This window comes from Bos taurus, chromosome 15 (assembly GCF_002263795.3).
Source record: "Bos taurus isolate L1 Dominette 01449 registration number 42190680 breed Hereford chromosome 15, ARS-UCD2.0, whole genome shotgun sequence".
NCBI classification, from domain to species: Eukaryota; Metazoa; Chordata; class Mammalia; order Artiodactyla; family Bovidae; genus Bos; species Bos taurus.
This window is the reverse complement of record NC_037342.1, coordinates 6,486,851-6,508,649: the sequence shown is the minus strand read 5'-3', so window position 1 is coordinate 6,508,649 and position 21,799 is coordinate 6,486,851. Positions and strand designations below refer to the sequence as shown.

At 40.9% G+C, this 21,799-nt stretch overlaps 1 protein-coding gene across 12 annotated transcripts in view; it reads left to right on the top strand.

The window, feature by feature from the left end:
• YAP1 (Yes1 associated transcriptional regulator) overlaps nucleotides 1–9,286 on the top strand; it is a 135,415-nt gene extending 126,129 nt beyond the window's left edge. For all 12 annotated transcript variants that reach the window (XM_024975715.2, XM_024975713.2, XM_024975714.2 and 9 more), the window contains 2 exons: nucleotides 3,980–4,092; nucleotides 5,628–9,286. In XM_024975715.2, coding sequence (XP_024831483.1) covers nucleotides 3,980–4,092; nucleotides 5,628–5,866 — 352 coding nt within the window. In that variant the 3' untranslated portion in view covers nucleotides 5,867–9,286. The remainder of the gene's footprint in view (nucleotides 1–3,979; nucleotides 4,093–5,627) is intronic.
• Nucleotides 9,287–21,799: the final 12,513 nt, after the last annotated feature.

The following is a 21,799-nucleotide window of genomic DNA, read 5'->3' as shown; positions in this document are numbered from 1 at the left end:
GACAGTGCACTTTTAAGAATGTTGAAAGGTATATTGATTTAGGAAGGTTATTATGCTACCCTTTCAGTTCTCACAAGTTGAATTGAAAACAGCCAGACCCTAAGAAAAATAAGATATCTTGTCATACCAAAATGTTTAGTACAATAAACTTGCTTTATCTTAAGATTAGTGCTGGTGGCCTGATTGACTGGTTTGATTTCAAAGGCCATCTAAGAAAAAATCAAAAGGGAAATGAAAAACTCCTGGAAACAAATGACATTGAAAACAGGACAACTCAAAGGCCATCTAAAATGTATTTAAGTTTTGTATTTACTCTCTGATACATGCAGTTTAAAGTCCTGCCAATAATTGAGTGTATTTATAGAAAATTATAATTCTGAGGTTAATAGCCAGAAAAGTCATAGCCACAGACCTTTTTTCCCCCACAGAGGAAATTTCAGATCAATGTAATTCCAGTACCCATGTCACTGAAGGCTTGTGTTTATTGGTCCAGGGATAAAATGAGACCATCTAGAAAAGAGGGATGGAGACCGCGTAGCCTCCTGGTAGTCGTTTGTGCAGATTCTTAGAACTTTTGATAAAAGCTAAGCTACAGTTTAAGATTCTCTTTTCTGGTAAAGAACAGAGTGAATCATCCCCAGAGTTGCTAGTCTCAGGGCAGAATCCCATGTCTCCTGTCTGTAGTACCCCATTTTCTAAAACACACATGTAACTCTAGCATTTTTCTTTTCAGAAACGTTGGATGGTTTCCCCCACTGCCTGTATTTAATTTATGATATTCCTTAAACTCTAAGCACTTGTTCCCCTAACTTGCCCATGGAGTTGACTCTGGTGGTGGTGGTACATTGACTCGTCTCCTTTTTACTCAGGTGTTTCAAGGCCAGCTCCGGCATTCTGCTCCATTAAACCTTTCCCCTGTACTTTGAAAGTTTGCTCTTCTGAAAGCACTGTAGCCCTTGTATATGTATTTGTTCCCCTCCCTCCCTGAAGTTGTGAGCCTCTCAGAAAGCATCAGTTGCAGGCTGTTGTCATTAACCTCCGATTGCTCAGCCTTGTCTCATCCCTGTCACATAGTAGCAGATGCTCAGTGCGTGTCACTGGAGGGAGATGGGGGCTGCAAGGAGCAGTTCCTAATCAGGGAAATGGCCTTGTGAACTCTGTCCTCAGGAATGCCCATGTGCTTCCCCTGAGGCCTGGAAAGAACTCTGAACAACTGTGTAAATTCAGCCATTCTGTAACAGAGTCTTGAGTGTCTTGATATGTGCCCCGTGGTGAGCAATGGGAATAGAGTGATGACTAGGACCAAGCCCTTGTCCCAGATGGAGTCAGGCAAAATAAAAACAAACCACATCCTGAGGGCTTCTCCGAAGTGGCTGCATTGTGTACAAATGGTCTCAGAGGCAAATTTGTGTTTTCTTGGATCTGTGTGAGGCTTTCGAATCTTGCCAAAATCTGACAGAAGCATTGAACTAGTGGTTGCAATATACAGTGTGAAAGAGGGAACAAGGCAACTGCATTGAGTAATGTAGGGAAGAGGTTTAAGGGCTTGGGCTCTCAACCTTGAGCAACTGTGAAAGCTTGGTTTTAAAGCTTAGTTATTTTTTATTTAATTTTTGTGTAAACTGAACAGCTCTTCAAACGTCCAAGCTGTGAGGAAAGTTAAGTTCCCTCTGTAGTCAGTGACTGTTAAGAATTACAGTTGCCTTTATTTCACACTGTGCTGTAAGGTTTTCTAGAATTAGGAGAACCCCTGACTTTACTGTCGATGCCACCTGGTGTCTCCGTGCTACTAGGTTAGGGAAGTCTTCTGTTTATGAAAGTAGTGTTCTGAGGATATTTACCATCAGATCAGATCAGTCCTCAGTCGGTGTCCGACTCTTTGTGACCCCATGAATCGCAGCACGCCAGGCCTCCCTGTCCATCACCAACTCCCGGAGTTCACGCAAACTCACGTCCATCGAGTCAGTGATGCCATCCAGCCATCTCATCCTCTGTCGTCCCCTTCTCCTCCTGCCCCCAATCCCTCCCAGCATCAGAGTCTTTTCCAATGAGTCAACTCTTCACATGAGGTGGCCAAAGTACTGGAGTTTCAGCTTTAGCATCATTCCTTCCAAAGAAATCCCAGGGCTGATCTCCTTCAGAATGGACTGGTTGGATCTCCTTGCAGTCCAAGGGACTCTCAAGAGTCTTCTCCAACACCACAGTTCAAAAGCATCAATACTTCGCTGCTCAGCTTTCTTCACAGTCCAGCTCTCACATCCATACATGACCACAGGAAAAACCATAGCCTTGACTAGACAGACCTTTGTTGGCAAAGTAATGTCTCTGCTTTTGAATATGCTATCCAGGTTGGTCATAACTTTCCTTCCAAGGAGTAAGCGTCTTTTAATTTCATGGCTACAGTCACCATCTGCAGTGATTTTTGGAGCCCAGAAAAATAAAGTCTGACACTGTTTCCCCATCTATTTCCATGAAGTGATGGGAGCGGATGCCATAATCTTCGTTTTCTGAATGTTGAGCTTTAAGCCAACATTTTCACTCTCCACTTTCACCTTCATCAAGAGGCTTTTTAGTTCCTCTTCACTTTCTGCCATAAGGGTGGTGTCATCTGCATATCTGAGGTTATTGATATTTCTCCCGGCAATCTTGATTCCAGCTTGTGTTTCTTCCAGTCCAGCGTTTCTCATGATGTACTCTGCATATAAGTTAAATAAACAGGGTGACAACATACATCCTTGACGTACTCCTTTTCCTATTTGGAACCAGTCTGTTGTTCCATGTCCAGTTCTAACTGTTGCTTCCTGACCTCCATACAGATTACTCAAGAGGCAGGTCAGGTGGTCTGGTATTCCCATCTCTTTCAGAATTTTCCACAGTTTATTGTGATCCACACAGTCAAGGGCTTTGGCATAGTCAATAAAGCAGAAGTAGATGTTTTTCTGGAACTCTCGCTTTTTCCATGATCCAGCGGATGTTGGCAATTTGATCTCTGGTTCCTCTGCCTTTTCTAAATCCAGCTTGAACGTCAGGAAGTTCATGGTTCACATATTGCTGAAGCCTGGCTTGGAGAATTTTGAGCATTACTTTCCTAGCGTGTGAGATGAGTGCAATTGTGCGGTAGTTTGAGCATTCTTTGGCATTGCCTTTCTTTGGGATTGGAATGAAAACTGACCTTTTCCAGATTTTTTTTACAATATTTACCATACTTGTATGTAAATCTGTGATACTTTTCATTCAGCCTAAAGTAAAAATCTATCTTGGTTCTGTTTTTCTCAAGCTATGTGCCTTGCAGGGCTGTTTTGGTTTTTGTTTTTAATCAGTTCCTTCCATTGGAACTCTCAGGACTCCTATTTCATGCTGAGGTATTTGTTTGGGGTTCCCCCCACTTTCCCAAACAGAAGCAAGGAAATCAAGCTAGTGCGTTCTGTTCTTATCAGCAGTGACTCATCTGTTTTGGCCCAGTTCAAAAAGAAATTCTGGTTCTTTATTTAGGGTTCATTTTTCTGGCTTAAACTCTGCATGAGCCAAGGAATTCAGCAGGAAGCTAGTGCAGGCCTGTCTTATTACCACCTAAAAGCTGTGTTTTGACCCATGCCTGTGACCACTGCCACTCAGGGCACAGAGACCTTGAGACAGATGAGCTGTGTGGAGCCCCCCGATTCAAATGGCGTTACACCGAGAGTTTCCTGTCACTCAGGAAAGCTGGGTGTATCTTGCTTTTCCCTATGACCACAGAACCTTAGGAGAAATTTTGACCCCCTGAGGTTGCCAGTCTGAATTAGGATCAACTTGTCCATTTCGCTTCATAGCACAGGAGCTTGGTACCAGCCCTGAAGGAGGGCACTTGTTTCAGATGCTGCAGGGCAGGAGTCTTCGCTCACCCTCCGGGAATCACGTTGGTACTGAGCAAGTGTTTGTGTTCACCTTGGAATCTTTTCTTACGTGTGTTGCGTCGGTCTGTGACCCTCATTCTTCACAGTGGCACCTATCACTCTCGCGACGAGAGCACAGACAGCGGACTCAGCATGAGCAGCTACAGCGTCCCTCGGACCCCTGACGACTTCCTGAACAGTGTTGATGAGATGGATACAGGTTGGTACTTTTTGTTCCTCTTGGTCATCTAGCTTTCAGTCAGATACAGTCATTTTATTGCTGGGTCTGATAAACTATAGTGAGCCAAGAGTATTCAGAAGAAAACCAGGTAAGATCCTATAAACTTAATTGAGCCCTGCTTTGTTGTTGGTTTTTTTTTTTCTTTTTTTTAATAACGTCTTGTAATTGAAGTCTTTTCCGAGCTTTTAAATGTCATGGATGTCTTATCTCTATTTGACATGACTTAGCATTTAAAATATTGAGTTAATGGGCAAGGCAGTTGAGGACCATATTAGAAGTCTCTGTTATATGGATATTTATTCTTAACTTCAGAGCAAGAGCTCTGTATTTGATTTATATGTCTCTGTGTATGTGATTCTTTGTCTGCTTCCCTCTTTTTGTGAGGGTCTTCTGTCCAACTTAGGTGATGCGTGCCTCAGGTTGGCAGGTTGGAAAGGTTGGGCGGTGGCCTTACCTCCTTTCTTAGAAGAGTTTCAGGAGCTTGAAACCTGCCCCACAGAAGTGGCGATAGAACCCTTGCTCCTGTGGCTTACCCTTTGACCTGGACTTGGCAGCTATCAGAGGGCACGAGCTGACTGGGCAGTGAAACAGCTCTCCGGCTAGCTGGCCCCTCAGCTGGCCGCTTCTGGGAGCATTTGGCGGGGATGGTGTGCATCCAGCCCATGGCGTCCGTGTCCCTGGGAATCCACACCACCATCTCGTCATCACCACCCTGGATCTGAAATCATCCGTACGAGTCACCTCAAACCCATTTCACTCATAACACTTTTCCTGTCTCCCCCGTTTCTCCCTTCTTTCTAAACTTTTATAACAATTAATGGTTTTTGTTAGTTTTTCTGAAAGCATATTCCATTGAAGTGTTCATGAATGTTAACATCATCATGAGCAAAAAAGGTTTCTTGGCCAGGTAAGTTTGGGAGACCTGTAAGCAAAGCTAGGAAGACTTACTCTTCTAAGGACTTCTGGGAGGCGTGGTTTTACGGGAGGCGTGGTTTTGCTGTTGTGAATGTGAATCTCCTGAGAGTGGGACAGAGTTTCATGCAGCCTTTTTCTTTTATTCTGTTCCCAGTGTGTACTTAGAGAAAGACAGATACACCCGTTCATCTTCATGTTTTACCTTACTGTGGTGGTGCACGCCCGGAGCAGTCAGGTGCTGACAGTGTTGGTCATACCTGCTCTCTCTCGCTGTATATAATGTTTCAACGAAAAGTACTGACGCAGCTATGTCATACCTGTCCTCTCTCTCTTGAGTATATAATGTTTCAGCGAATTTCTTTCCAGAACCCTCTTCAGTGCTGACCATGCAGTAGTCAGCAGTCACACTTGTTCAGTATCTGAACACATGAAGCAGAAGGACACTTGGCGTTGTGACTTTGCTGTCTGTGGGTTGTTTGGCCTAAAGTAAACTGTGGGCATCAGTGGAGGAAGTCTGTCAGGAATGTGTTTCTCTCCCTGTGCGTGTCATGATGCCAGCTTTTCGAAAAGGACCTGTTTTCTTTCTCTGGTCCATCTAGGTGACACTATCAACCAAAGCACCCTGCCCTCCCAGCAGAACCGTTTCCCAGACTATCTTGAAGCCATTCCTGGGACAAACGTGGACCTCGGAACCCTGGAGGGAGATGGGATGAACATAGAAGGGGAGGAGCTGATGCCGAGCCTGCAAGAAGCCTTGAGCTCCGACATCCTCAACGACATGGAGTCTGTTTTGGCCGCCACCAAGCTAGATAAAGAAAGCTTTCTTACATGGTTATAGAGCCCTCAGGTAGACTGAATTCTAAATCTGTGAAGGATCTAAGGAGATAAGACCTATACCTGAAATTTCCAGTTAAGCCAGGGGCAGTCTTCTGGCTAATACAGAAAAAGATGAACAAACGTCCAGCAGGATTCTTTCATCCACTATTTTGCTCTTCCTTGTCCATTGCTGCTGTTAATATATTGCTGACCTCTTCCATAGTTGGCTCTAAGGAATCAAAAAAAAAACTTTTTTGTTTCTTTTGCTATTATAACTACTGTTTGTTTTGGGGGCTGGGGGAAGTGAGCCTGTTTGGATGATGGATGCCATTCCTTTTGCCCAGTTAGATGTTCACCAATCATTTTAACTAAATACTCAGACTTGGAAGTCAAATGCTTCATGTCACGGCATTTAGTTTGTTCAAGCAATTGTTCTTCAGCTGCCTTTGGCCAGTGGAAAAACATGACTTACTGGTCTAACAAGCCAAAAATGTTGTATCTGATGTTTAGTACTTAGACTGATTTGAAGAGCTAGCTGAAACCAAGGCTGAAGACTGTTTTACTTTCAGTGGGTTTTTTTCCTCCTAGTGCTATCATTAGTCACATAGTGACCTTGATTTTATTTTAGGAGCTTATAAGGCTTGAGATAATTTCCATAGAAATATATTAATTATTGCCACATACTCTAGTATAGATTTTGGTGGGTTTTATTGTGGGTTTTTTTTGTTTGTTTGTTTTCTTTTTTTTTTTTTTTTTTGGTCTTCATTGGGATTTTTATTGTCTTAGGGGTTTTTCTTTTTTTTTTCTTTTTTCCTCAGAATCTAAGGCAAATTACCATTGTAGTGCATCTGTTTATACTTGTAGCTTGGGACAGTTATTATAGTTCCTTTGGTAAATCTACATGTCCTGGTTTTTTTTACCATCTTATTTAAATCTTGGTAATCAGCTCTCTTTATATATACCCACACACACACTTATAATGTTTATAATAGTGTGATAGCAGAATGTATCTTTTTTTTTTTGAGTTTTCCCTACTTTCCAATTTATTTTAAAATGGTAGCTATGAATGTATGCATTTAGAATACAAGACTAGTAGTTTATATTTCACAAGTAGTCTAAATCCGGTTGGGGTAGTGTGCAGGTGGTGGTGGTTTAGTGTTCTAGAAAGGGCTGTTCTTATGGATAGTGCCTCGAGGAGTCTTGTATGACCTCTGGGCACACAGTGGATATTATCTGCTGAAATTTGAAAGAAGTAAACAAGAAATGGCTTTATTATCCCCTTTAGCTTTGGAAGATTACCTTCGCCTTAGTTTTGGAAGTAAAATCTAGTAGTTTAGTTCTCTTTTATAATGAACACATTAAAGACTACATTGAAATATTGCCTACAAAATTGTTTTTACTTATAAGACTTGCTCCTACTTTTATATGCTGAGAATTTACCCTGGATAGTATATGGGATACTGTAAGGTCATAAGTTAGCTGGTAAAGTGATCAGATTAATGTATATTACTAGTTGATTTTAGCAAAGAAATAGAGGTAATCATGATTATACTTTTATTTTTACTGGAAGAGATATAACTAGAGTATGTGTCTACAGGAATAATAATGTTTTCCAAAGAGTATTTTTAAAGGAACAAAATGAGCATGAATCAACCCTTCAATATAAGCTATGAAGTAATACTTGCTTGTGAATTATAGTGGCATCAGCTAGCAGCACCTCTACGATTAAGGGTCTTTCAGTGTTTATAGAGTAAGCCCTTATTTTCAAGGGTTTATAAGACATGAAATCTCTCCTTTTCCTGGCTAAAACTGCTATGAAAAGCCTCAACTTTGGAAAATAGGTGGGGTTTTTTTTCTGATTACAAAATATAAGTATTTTGACCCTTCAGTTTAGAGGATTGCAAAAGTTGGAAGTAAAGTTTTATATTAGGTAATTTCAGTGCTCAAAATGCAGTCGTTGTGTTATATATATTGATTCATAGGTCGATCATTCGTAATAATTGACTCTAAGGCTATTATTAAAACAGCAGAAAGATTAAATCTTGAATTATGTCTGGGGGGAAATGGCCACTGTGCAGATAGATGTATTGATTTTTTTTTTTTTTTAGAGGAATAATGAAATTCTGCCTAGAATGCATAATTGAGTTTATGGATGGATGATACAGCATGTTGGCTTCTTTATATGCAGAAGATCAAAGCTACTTAGAAGGAGTGCCTACAATTTGCCATTAGCCACAAATTAAGATCTCATCTTATATATCAGCAGAGTAGCTTTAGATTAGGGAAGAGGGTGGGAAAATGGGAGGGGGGCTGTGAAGATTTAGTGGGACCTTGATAGAGAACTTTATAAGCTTCTTTTTCTTCAATAAAAACTTGTCTTGCATATTGCTGTCATTAAAGGCAGTTGTTCCTAAAATTTCAATCACTTAAGTACACCCACAAAACAAAAATATGGAGTTCTTCATTCCCCGACAACTTGGATTTACCCAGTTATACCTCAGTGTTGTGGCAGCACCATGGTGTCTGAAGGACACGGTGCTTTGACCTAATCGTACCCGTTGTACTGACCTGAAGGAGACCTAATCCTTTCTCTTTATGAATTTGAATCACAGCCTTGATGTGGTCTTTCTTGTTTTTTGTCCTTGTTCCTAATGTAAAAGTGTTTAACTGCTTCCTGGTTGTATTGGGTGGCATTGGAATAAGATTTTAACTGGGTATTCTTGAATTGCTTTTACAATAAACCAATTTTATAATCTTTAAATTTATCAGCTTTTTACATTTGTGTTCTTTTTAGTTAGGGCTTATTAGATCTACTTATGGTTAATGGAGCATATTGATTTGTAGTTTCAGATTTTCCAGAGCACTATTTGTTATAATAACTATTTTCTAAACAACAGTGCTTTAAAAAAAATTAGAAAGTAACTTTTATACAAATGATGTTGCTGTTTTAAGTATTCATACTAAATAGATGCATTTTATATGGAACCTTGGCAGAAACACTAAAATTTTAAAAATAAAACTAATTGTGTAATTCATAATTTATACTAATCAGTGTTGAAACTCAAACAGTGCGAAAGTGGGAGGCAATATCCAGTGATTTACAGTTTCAGAACTTCTTCACACCTGAGAAGTGAATGCTCGGATCAGTTTTATCTTCCACAAGCACGTTTTTATAAGAATTGTGGGTGTGCCTATCTTAACAGTTGTTTTCTGTGTCTTGGCAAAATATTCTCCACATTTTAAATGTTTTATATTAGAGAATTCTTTAATGCACACTTGTCAAATATATATATATAGTACCAATGTTACCGTTATATTTTTTGTTTTAGATGTAAGAGCATGCTCATATGTTAGGTACTTACATAAATTGTTACATTATTTTTCTTATGTAATACCTTTTGTTTGTTTATATGGTTCAAATATATTCTTTCTTTAAACGCTTCTTTGTTGTTTTTAACAGTTAATGTATTTAAAACTTTTTTGGCTTCTTAATGGGTCTTCCAGTAGAACAAGTGCAAGTAATAAAAGGTGATTATAGTGGTAACTGGCAGACAGGTTAAACTTAGGGTCGGTTTGGCACTGGGAACTTTTGTAGTGTGGATATAATTCCTTGAACTTTATGTTCTGTACTCTTCCTGTAAACCATCCTCATTGATAAAAGTGTATAAGCAGAACTGTATCCCCTTCAGTCTTAAAAGATTTTACTACATGTGTTAATAGCACAGAAGAAAATAGTGTTTCTTTCAAAATAGCCTTTGGTTTTATATCTCCAAAATAGAATACTTAATGTGCTATGCTAAGTCACTTCAGTCTTATCGAGCTCTTTGCAACCCTGTGGACCATAGCCCACCAGGCTCCTCTGTCCGTGGGAATCTCCAGGCAAGAATACTAGAGTGGATTGCTGTGCCCTCCTTCAGGGGATCTTTGCAACCCAGGGATCAAACCCACAATTCTTGTTTCCTGCATTGGTAGGTGGGTTCTTCATCACTAGCACTACCTGGGAAGCCCTATAATACTTAGGAAAATTATTAGATATTATTTTATAAATTAAAACACTCACAGATTTAAGTGGTAGGCTCTGAACTTTGAAGAAGTAGATTTGATTGTCTTTGAAAATCGTTTATTTCTGTGTGTATATAATATCTTTAATTATTGACATGTTTTTGGTGAGGCAAGTCTGAAAACAGTGTTTTATTATGTATAATTTCTTTATGATAGTAAAACATTTTGTGGAACTTGAAATTGATTGTTCCCCTTCCGTAAAATGCACAACCACTACTGGTTGTGCATTTTAACACAAATGTTAAATGTGCAAATGTGTGTCTATAGACATTGCCTCTCTTACTAGGGAGCTGCTCTTAGAGACGGTACGCTTTACACTGGATGGCTTGCAGTCCTTCTGGAGTCTGTGAACCAGAATTGTAAAGGACTAGTAATGGGAAGTGGTGAGCAGCCCAGCGAGTTAGCCCTTGATTTCCATCCTGTGGGCAGAGGTTGTAAAGGAAGAGCAGCGTCAAGGACCCCGTCACGTTCTTTCCTTCTGTAATGACAGCTCGGCCGTCCCTAGTCCTGGCGGCCATCACTTAGACTGAAAATCTGGCTTTACTTGGTATTCAGTGTAAATCCATGTACTGCTCTCTTGGGCTCCAGGGTTGCATGCACACTGCTGCTTCTGGAATCAGCCTTATCTCTGGCAGGGCGACTTGTCCCTGTCCTGCTTTAAACTGTTGCCATTTAATTTCTTTATTTAAATAGTCCTGAAAACTTTCATAAACAATCCTCTCCAATTAAAAATTTGCTGAGTTAATACCAGATGAGAATTCTGTGACTTTTAGTGCTGCAATTTTTCTAAATCAAACATGGAATGTTTTTTGCCATATCATCTGGATACAAAAAGCTCTGATACAAGTGAAATTAATAATTTTCGAACTATAAACGTAGCTTTAAACTGGCGAATGTAATAGTACCACAAATGAAAACAGTTGTAGAATCAAGGCACTAGCAAAATAAGATAATGTTTAAAAGATACTCTGAATTTTTTAATCTGTCATATTTTAACCACAAACAAAACTCCTGAATCAGGTGACTTGACATCTAAACTGAGAGGACTCTGTTAGCAGTTGAAAACTGAATGAGACAAAACTGGGTCTGTGTGTTGCTAATTGGAGATATCTGAGTGAAGAGCCTATTTCTGTAAAATTCCTAAACAGCTAATCTGGCACTTGGATTTCTTTTTTTTTTTAAGTGAAAATATTAAATACTAGAATTACTATAACTTTGTGAAGTTGATACTGGTTTGTATTGCAAAGTCAGTGAATGGAGAATTTCTTGTTCAGTCACTCAGTCGTGTCCGACTCTTTGCCACCCCACGGACTACAGCATGCAGGACAGTGCTTGATTCTTACTAAAAGAAACTTCTCCAAAAAACAAACCAAAAAAAGCATCTAAATCAGGAGGGTATCCTATTAGCATGACTTAAATTATTTCTTAGGCTTAGGACACAATTTTACCCATGTTGCCTTATGTCTCAAGTCTCTTCTGAGACTATAGTCCCTATGACCTTCACATAGGACTTCACATGTGGACGTCACAGAGTCCATACAAAGTAGTCTATGAGTTAAACATCACCTTTTGGGTATAATTTTTATTGTAACATTCTAGAAGTCACATCTCAGTTCCATTTAAGGATATATTTGTGAGTTACCAATCAAGTTCTTATGTATAGTGGATTTACCCAGTGTTAAAATGATGGTATATTAGAAATGATGGCCAATTAGAAGAGAAATTCATTTTCTTTAAGTTGTAGATCAAGTGGCAGAACTTGAGGCAAAAGCACTGTTGAATGAGTGCTGTCTCCCTGAACTACTGAAGCCAACAGTGATAAATGGACTAGGAAATTGAAGATCATTTCTCCTTAATTGAGCTTTATAGCAACTTGTATTTATCTACAGCTGTGGTTCAACAGAGGCATCTCATTGGCTCAGTGATGAGGATCCGAATAATGGTCAGAATATCACAGCTGTATGAGATTCCAATCACTGGGGTGACCATGAATTAGGACTTAGATTTTATGAAAGATACGAAGAGTCTCATTCATGAAGCGTCAGGCTGCTGAGTAACTTGAAGTCACACTGCAAAGCTAGTTGTGCAGTACCTACTGAAGAAGGCCATTTGCTGAAGTATTTTCTCCAGACATTAAGAAGTCTCTTGAGCCCTATAAAATAACCTCAGTAAGACTGGCCAGAGTAGAATGTGGGCTTGAGATTTAGTTGTCTCTTAACAATCTAAATCTTAAATAGCATATGCCCATGTATTTTCCAGTCAAAAAATGGCTGATGCCTTACAGGAAATAACGTTATTTTCTAAACACCTCAGAACTACACACATCCCCCCTGTATTTTTTTAGCCGTGCCACAGGACACCTGGGATTTTAGTTCCCTGGCCAGGGATTGCACCCATGCCCCCAGCATTGGAAGCACAGTCTTAACCACTGGACTGCCAGAGAAGTCCCAAGACTCCCTCTGAGGGTGCATCATTGATCTAAAATGGAGCAGGAAGCCCTGGCTGAATCTGGAATGTTGTTCAGGGAATTTAACATTGATTAACTAACTATTGACCAAATCCCAATCAGTTTTCTAAAATCATTAAAGCAAATTTTTCAAGGCCTGAACATTTCCAACAGTTTTCAGTGTTGTACCGTGCTAAATACTGCAAAGTTCAAAAGCAGATTCTTCCCCATCAAGATTACATCCCACTGCCATCACTATGGGAGTGGAAGACTGGAACTTCTATCAAGGGTCAAGTGAAAATATTATAATTTATCCAATCTCTGACACTGGTTATAAGGACCAAAATGAAATATAGGAATAACTGGTAAGTTACTGACATTCTTTAAAAGCAATGTTTTTCAACATGAATATGATCTTTCTCATCTTTACATTGTTATTGAATAGTTCAGAATGATCCTTCAAACTTGAGTTGGTCTACTCAAGGTACTTGCATAGTTACATGAGTCGGCTTGCTCTAATTAGTATGCGCTCCAAGTGACCTACCCCTCCCATTTTTATCTAAATATGCTTTGAAACTTTTTTCCAACAGCAATGAGTAATATTCTATAATAATTATCAAAATGTTTATACATGTTACCTTATTTGGAAAACTCAGCAGTGGCCACAGGACTGGAGGTCAGTTTTCATACCAGTCCCAAAGAAGGGCAGTGTCAAAGAATGTTCCAACTACCAGACAATTGTGCTCATTTAACATGCAAAAAAGATTATGCTCAAAATCCTTCCCAGTTAGGCTTCAGCAGTATGTGAACCAAGAACTTCCAGATATACATGCTGGATTTAGAAAAAGCAGAGGAACTAGGGATCCAAGTTGCCAACATTCATTGGATCATAGAGAAAGCAAGGGAATTCCAGAAAAACATCTACATCTGCTTCATTGATTATGCTAAAGCCTTTGACTATGTGGATCACAGCAAATTGGAAAATTCTTCAAGAAGTGGGAATACCAGACTACCTCACCTGCCTCCTGAGAAACATGATGCAAGTCAAGAAGGAACAATTAGAACCAAGCAACATGGAACAACTGACTGGTTCCAAATGGGGAAAGGAGTATGACAAGGCTGTATACTGTCACCCTGTTATTCAACTTACATGCAGAGAGTACATCACTTGAAATGACAGGCTGGATGAAGCACAAGCTGGAATCAAGATTGCCAGAAGTATCAAAAACCTCAGATATGCAGATGATACCACTCGAATGGCAGAAAGTGAAGAACTAAAGAGCCTGTTGATGAGGGTGAAAGAGGAGAGTGAAAAGCTGGCTTAAAACTCAGCATTCAAAACACTAAGATTATGGCATCCAGTCCCATCACTTCATGGCAAACAGAAGGGAAAAAGTAGAAGCAATGACAGACTTGATTTCTTGGGCTCCAAAATCACTGTGGACAGTAACCGTAGGCATGAAATTCAAAGACGCTTGCTCTTTGGAAGGAAAGCTATGACAAACCTAGACAGCACATTAAAAAGCAAAGACATCACTTTGCTAACAAAAGTGTGTATAGTCACAGCTATGATTTTTCCAGTAGGCTTGTAGAGATGTGAGATAAAGAATGCTGAGCGCAAAAGAATTGATGCTTTTGATTTGTAGCGCTGGAAGAGACTCAGGAGAGTCCCTTGGACTGCAGGGAGATCAAACCAGTCAGTCCTATAGGAAATCAACCCTGAATATGCATTGGAAGGACTGATGATGAAGCTGAAGCTCCAGTACTCTGGCCACCTGATGCAAAGAGCCAACTCATTGGAAAAGACCCTGATGCTGGGAAAGATTGAAGGCAAAAGGAGAAGAGGGCAGCAGAGGATAGATGGTTAGATAGCATGACCGACTTGATGAGCATGAATTTGATCTAACTCTGGGAGATAGTGAAGGACAGGGAAGCCTAGGGTGCTGTGGAACATGAGGTCACCAAGATTTGGACATGACTTAGCAACTGAAAAACAACAGCAGAACCTTACTTGATCAAGTAAGGCCAAGTCCTTCAAGGTATTATTACTGCTTCTCCTAAGTGCCTTAAACCGAGGTCCAAATCCCACCCTATGTGACGTGACTGGTAAAAGTTGAGGGCATGGCCCGTAACTGGGGGAACTTGTGCACACAGGCAAACTCTACTCACGGGGCCTCTTCCATGTCTATCCCTGGCCCCACTGCAGGTGGGACTGTGCCTTCATACAGAGCTAATCCTAGCAAAGACTGCCACAGCATTGCAGTGCTCTTGGTTATCAAGGCTAACGTTCCGTTTTTGAGAATCATGTATACATAGATTCAAGAAACAATGCTGTCAGGTAATAGTCTAGTCTTGAGTAGTGAGTGGTATGGTAACTTCCTCAAGTTGTTCACAAAATAGAAGAGAGAAAACTGATAAGTGCTAAAGAGTTGTTCACACAGTGTACCATGAGAGTAGTCTAGGGAAAGACTTCCTCCTGGGATAATTAAGAATGGCCTCATACTGGTGGTATTTAAATTGAGCATTGAGGGGTTATGATTTAACCAGCAGAAATGGTGTTATAAGCAGAGGAGAGAGCACAAAGCAGGAGGACTGTGGGAATGGGAGTATTTCCTTTGGTCTGTAAACTGTAGTATGATGGATTGACTCAGTACATTTGGTATGTGCCAGGCCTTATTCCTGACTCTGCTGCTAAGTCGCTTCAGTCGTGTCCGACTCTGTGCAACCCCCTAGACAGCAGCCCACCAGGCTCCCCCATCCCTGGGATTCTCCAGGCAAGAACACTGGAGTGGGTTGCCATTTCCTTCTCCAGTGCAGAAAAGTGAAAGTGAAGTCACTCAGTTGTGTCTGACTCCTAGCAACCCCATGGACTGCAGCCTACAAGGCTCCTCCGTCCATGGGATTCTCCAGGCAAGAGTACCGGAGTGGGTTGCCATTGCCTTTTCCGACTCTGGAATACAGCAAACATCAAAGCAAATACAAATCTCTGCCCTCACAGAGGTTACTACACTCCACGGCCAGGACCAGATAATAGTATGTATTGAGTGTGCACTGTAGGCCAAGCACTTTTCATGTATTAATTCATTCAGTCCTGTCAACAGCCCACTGAGGTATGTCCTATCCTAGTTTTGCAGGTAAGAAAACTAGCAGAGTTCACACAACATTTGTATTTCAAGTACAGGCTCGCCGTTCATTTTAAGGAAATGATGATTGAACTTGCACAAAGGTTAACAAAATCGGCTGGATACACAGGGAAAAAAATGTAGATAGCTGCATACACATCCCCAGATACTACCGGTGAACTCAGGTACTTTTTCTACATAGCAAATGGAAGACAAGAGGGAACATCGTTTCAAAGGCAACTGATGTTTCCCCAATGGTATAATCAGATTTGTCTGCTCAGACAATGAAGACAATAGATTGTATTTCTCACACAGAGATAGAAATTAGGAAAACTGGTGTCTGAGCAGATTCCTAACTTGTGAAACTTACCTCAAGCAAAGAAAAACTGGAAAATCTAATCTTGTAAGTCCACGAAGAGCAGTTACAGGCTAAAAGGCCATGAACCACTGGAGTGGGGGAGGGGAGTGTCATCGAACAGAAATGGGCCGAGTAAACCACCAGCAGAAAACTGAAGTCACAGACTTAGCATCAGCAAGAGGCAGCAGTACTTCATATGTGCTAAACCACACATCCAGTCTGAACCCTTTGGACTGGACTACCATGAGCTGAGACGTGATGCTGGGAATGCATGCTGACAGCGCCCGCATTCCAGCTGAGGGGCAGTAATCACAAGCTGGTATGAGCAGAGGGGGCACTCGAAAAGGATCTCAGTTTAACTTGGCTTCTTTGTGGTTCCTTGGAGACCAGAGGCAACAGACCCGTGCAGCTGTGCTCCCAGAGATGGGTATGTGGAAGTAAGACAAATAGCTCCAGAAGCTCTTGAAGGTGGCTAGAAGGGCCGGGGGGGGGGGGGGGGGGTGTCACAAGACCTCGGTGACTCAGATGAGTTCTTAGTAACCCTCACAGTTCACTCCTCCAGAGAGGAGTGAGTTCTGGGGGAATTGTCTCTGGCCTCTCCATTCAAGAGGAGACTGAATCATGTCCAGGAAAAAGATTAATGAATTTGTAGAGTGAAACAAGTGCCAAAGAGGAAACCACCCACACAGGAGAAACTACTTATTCTGTCAATATCAGAGAGCACCTCCTGGGTGGAAGGTATTCTGCTGGGTGGGTGTAGAGTCACCGTGATGAACAGGACAGCATCCCTGCCCACGTGGAGCTGGCAATCTCAAGGGGGAGGCCGACCTGAAATACTTCACAGCCATCTATGATTGTGATCACTGTTAACCATAAGGAGTCTGGGATCCAAGAGAGATGTTGGCAAGTGGATAAAAAATAGAGGTTGCTAACTCTGTTAATCGTGTTTTGTCATGAAGAACAAATGTATTTAGATGATGAATTTAATGGGCAACTCTAGAATGTGTTTGATCTCATTAAACCAACTTGACACTCAGGAAACCATAAAAGCAAGATCAGTCCACAACCCCTTTAAAATCAAGAGCAAAACCAAAAGAAACCCAAACTAACATACGGCAGTTCCAAACGTACAACATGGATTTAAAAGCTTTGTCACTTCCCAATTTTTAAATGCAGGTCAAATTTCATTAGAACATACCTGTTTATGGTTAAAGCAAGAATTCCATGGTCCTACCCAAAGAGTCTCACTTAATACAACAAGAGAATGTTGGCAATTCTGTTATTTTATCCCTAACTAGAATTGACCTTATTTCTCCAATTGATTTTGTGAATTTTAAAATTGACCAGAATGGGTGGGTTGGGGGGCTGTTTTTGGCATCTATCCAGCTGTTCTGAAGCGCACCAGGCTGAGAAACCTCCCTTGATTAGGACAAGCAGGGCAAAGGCCAAGCTGGCTTAAACATCAGATGGTCCTGTTTTTGTTTTGTTTTTGTAAAGAAATGCCCCAAAGCCTGAGCTGGATCCTAGAGTTCTCTTTATTCCCCAGAACCAGCGTCTAGCAAAGAAGAGATTTATTTGTTTATGGCACTACCCTTTCCCCTTGGCCACAGCAGAGTATTTTTCCTTTGGGCTAAACGTGTAAGTGGCAACTGGTTTCCAAGACTATTCAACACACATGGCTGTTGAACAATTTCGGACTGATACTAACAGCCTCCCTTGACAACCCCAGGTGTGGGGAGGCCTCCTGGGGCGTTGGTGGGGAGAGAGCCTCGCTGAGCAGGTGGGCCGGGTGGCCAGGAATGAGGTCAGCACAGTCATGACTGCAAGCCTCATCCATCAGACTCACAGGAGCAGACAAGATGGTGCAAGACAGGGTTCACCCAGGTTTCCAAATCAGAGAAGAGAGGGATTCAAAGATGAACGTGGCCCTGAAGGCTGGAGGAAACTGCTCAAAGCCATCCAGCTAGTAAGAGACAGAGCCAGGGATAGAACCTTAGACTTCAGACTTGCAGTGAATTTATCCTGTTAACTAAATTGGTAAAAATCGTATAGACTCAAAAACTTCAAATTGTCTGTATACAGGACAGCAAGATGCTCACACTGTGAAAAGCAGGCCCGTAGGACTAAGGCTTACAGAAGGAAAGGCAGATCCAGGTTGCCAGTTGCAAGACTTCTCTGGTACCTAGGCTTATAGAGTGGAGGGGTCCATGTAATCACCTTCTAAAGGGTTATTTTTCTTGTGCTCTCTTTTCTGTGTCTTCAGAATATATAGTTTTATGTGAGTTCAGTTGGTGGGAAGGTGGCTACTGTATGTCAGAAACCCTGCTTGGCCAGTGGGGAGTTCCTACTACTGCTGCTACTACACTACTACTACTGACCACCCAGCTATCCAGAGCTGAGTGTAGGCCAGAACTCTTCTAAGAGATTTATTAGCTCATCTAACACAAACGATGAACCAGCGTGTGCCTGCTTTCAAAGAACTCCTTTAGGGAAGTGGCTCTGAATCCTGGTTGAATATTAGAATCCCTTGGGGAGATTGGAGAACACTTGATGTGTGGGCTCCCCCCTTCAGAGGTGGTGCTTTCATTGGATGGGGTGGAGCCTGGGTACCAAGAGTGTTTGAGGCTCTCTGGATGATTGGAAAGTACAGCCGGGATTGGGCCCCACTGAACCGAAATGAAGCACACAGATGTGTAAACGGCAGTGACAGGTGAGTGCACCACGGTCTGCGTCATCCTATGTGCTCGGGGAGCCCACAGATAGGAAGAGTCAGGAGGAGGCTCGCAGAGAAAGTGAAATGTGAGAGAGCGTCACTTCAGGCCTGTCTCACCAAGGTGTGTCCAAGGGGAGTCTGTTCCCATCACGCTGCTTTGACTCACGGCTACCCAGGTGGTCCTGTCCCAGATGGAAACTTTGGAAAAGCCTGAGCCAGTTAAGGTCCAACCAGCACTTGTGAAGGTAAGAGTTTCCCTTACCTTCATGAAGTCACACCCAACAGGAGGTGCCTATTTTCTGCCTGGATCTGCAGTTCAGCAGCAGAGCGTCTGTCCCCAGAAGGGACTGCATGGGACTGGGCATCAGGGAGCAGGGTGCTGGCTTGTTTGAGGAACTTCATTTCTTGGCATATGGTGGTTTAGTTGCTAAGTTGTGTCCGACTCTTGCAACCCCATGGACTGTAGCCCGCCACGCTCCTCTGTCCATGGGATTCTCCAGGCAAGAATACTGGAGTGGGTTGCCATTTCCTTCCCCAAGGGATCTTCCTGACCCAGGGATGAACCCAGGTCTCCTGCATTGCAGGAAGATTCTTTACCCAGTGTGCTGTGAGGGAAGCCTTCTTGGCATAACTCTCCATAATCCAGCATAATCTTTAGGGTAGGAGTTGTAGCTTGACCACGGAACTCCTGATTAATTTTGCAGCTACACTAGAAGTCAGATGGATTTTATGTGAGAATTGAGGTATTGACAACTAATTCATAACATCGCTTTCAATAGGTAAATTCATTCTAGTTCTAAGCAGCTGGTAAAGAATTCTTGGAATATGTTCCCACTATGAAAATTGAGTCTGTATGGTATACATTACAATCTGAGACATTAATCAGATATTAATTAAAATGTAAAATAGTATATTTTAAGATCAATATTTGGCCTAACTGCATCAATGTCTGTCAGTTTAGTCACTCAAATGTGCCATACATTAAATTGTTTAACATATGGAACAAAATGGGAGCAGGATGCTGGTTAAAATTTTACATGAAAACATTTTTCAAATTAAAACTTGACAATTTTCAGGCTTTCTTTCTGTCGGTACATTTTGAATATTTTGAAAGCAAACTATCCACGATGACAATGGATGAAACACCCCAGCCTTACTGTAGTGACCTTCAGTCCTGCCTGGAGGTGAGTCGTGGGCCACGCAGACCTTCTTCTTCTCCGAGGCAGTGGTCAGAGTGAACTGGCCCTTGATCTGCATCACCTCAGGGAATTCAGTAGCCCAGGGGCCCAACAAGCAAAGATGGGAGATCTGATTTGAAGTCGTCTGACAAGACTGCCCTGTAGTTTCCACTTCTAGGACCTTATCCCAAGAAAAGAATTGAGGATGTATATAAGAATTTAGCAAACTAAGAGCAAAAAGTCTGGGAATAACTTAGTTTTCCAAAACAGAGTTTTGTTACATGAATTGTTATATCCATAAAATAAAATACTATGCAACCAACTATCAGGAATGATGCTAAAGAATTATATTGATTGATATGAAAAAATGTTGACAATATTGAATACTCTGATAAAAAGACAGGTAATAAAATTATATTCTTAGGACCAACCTCATGACTAACATAAAACAGTATTGAGAAGCAAAACAATAATGTTAAACATTTATCTCTATTTTTGTTGAAAAACTAGATAAATGCATTTTTTAAAAACAATTGTAGACATTAAAGTGATTACAGGGATTATCTCTGAGTGGCAGGATGATACGTGATTTTTATTCCTTTTTGTTTATCTCTGGTCATTTTTCTTTTTTAAAAAATTTTTACCTATTTTGGGGGGCTGCACCGCATAGCAGGTTGCATCTAAGTTCCCTGACTAGAGATCAAACTCATGCCTCCTGCAGTGATCATTTTTCTACAGTGAGTGTGTATTTCTTTTGTTGAGTTAAAAAATAAAAAACCTTTAGATTTGTGACTTATCTCTATATCTGTCTTTGAGTAGATAATATTCCTTCAGGGGATTTATATTTCTGAAGGCCCTGTAAAGTGATGCATCTCCAATCTGAAACTGCTCATCACTTGCTTTAAGTAAGTACAGTTACTACATGTAAGGTTTATATCTCAAAACTGTTTTTTAAAATGTTCAGATTTTTTAAGGTATGAATTCTTTATGATACTGAAATGGTGCGTACATGACACTGTGTTAGTCAAAACCCTTATAACTTTACAAGACAAAGAGTTACCCTTAATGTATGCAAGTATTTACAAGATCATTTAGGAGGTAAGGGTATCCCAGGATGGAATACAGAAAATGACAAAAGAATCTAAATGTGTTACAAGTCTATGAAACAGCCTCACCAAAAGGAGTGGGGAAAAGTTGCTGACCTAAGTAACCTTGGAAATGAATGCAGTCTGTAAGACGAAAGGAAAACGGAACCTTACTCATAAACCCTGTAGTCTGATTGATAAAGTTGTTTCCCACAGGAATATGTGTTAACAATTCTGATACCTCCATGAATGTGTGTTGAAACTGAATAGTTAACTAAATGCATGAGGGCCCCTGAGAGTTAGGTTTTTCATTGTTGGAGGAGGGGTTACTGAGAAGCAAGGGGAGGAGGTTAAAATGATCCATGTGGTAACGGATGAGAATTAGAGATCTTGGTATCAACTCATATTTAGTTTAATTTAGATACAATTGATTATGTATTAAAATATTTATAGGTATGTGTAAATATGTAGATACAGATATACTCTCACTCTGTCAGGTAAGAGGGCTTATAAGCAACAGCAACAAATACTCTTACTCCCCCTCACCTTTCTCACACCAGCAGCAGCATATTATCCACACTGTTCTGTACCTTGCTTTTCACTTAATATATCCTACATATCTTCTATGTAAATGGATGAAGCTCACAATTTTTTCACAGTCACACAGAATTGGGTTGTGTGGATATAACGTAAAGTGATAGCTTCCTATTAGCAAAGAGTGAACATATATTATTTCCAATCTTTTCCATTTCAAAGAATGCTGCAATAAATCGCCTGGTACATGTATCATTTTGTATACACATATATCTTTAGGCTAGAGGCCTAGAAATAAGAATGTTGAATTAAAGGGTACATGCATTTGTAATCAGATGAATGAATACAGACATTATTTTAGAGCGTAGAGGCCGTTCCATTTTTGTACTCCAGCCAGTAGTTTATGAGACTGCTAGTTTTCCCACAACCTTACCAATAGATTGGGATGTCCTGCTTT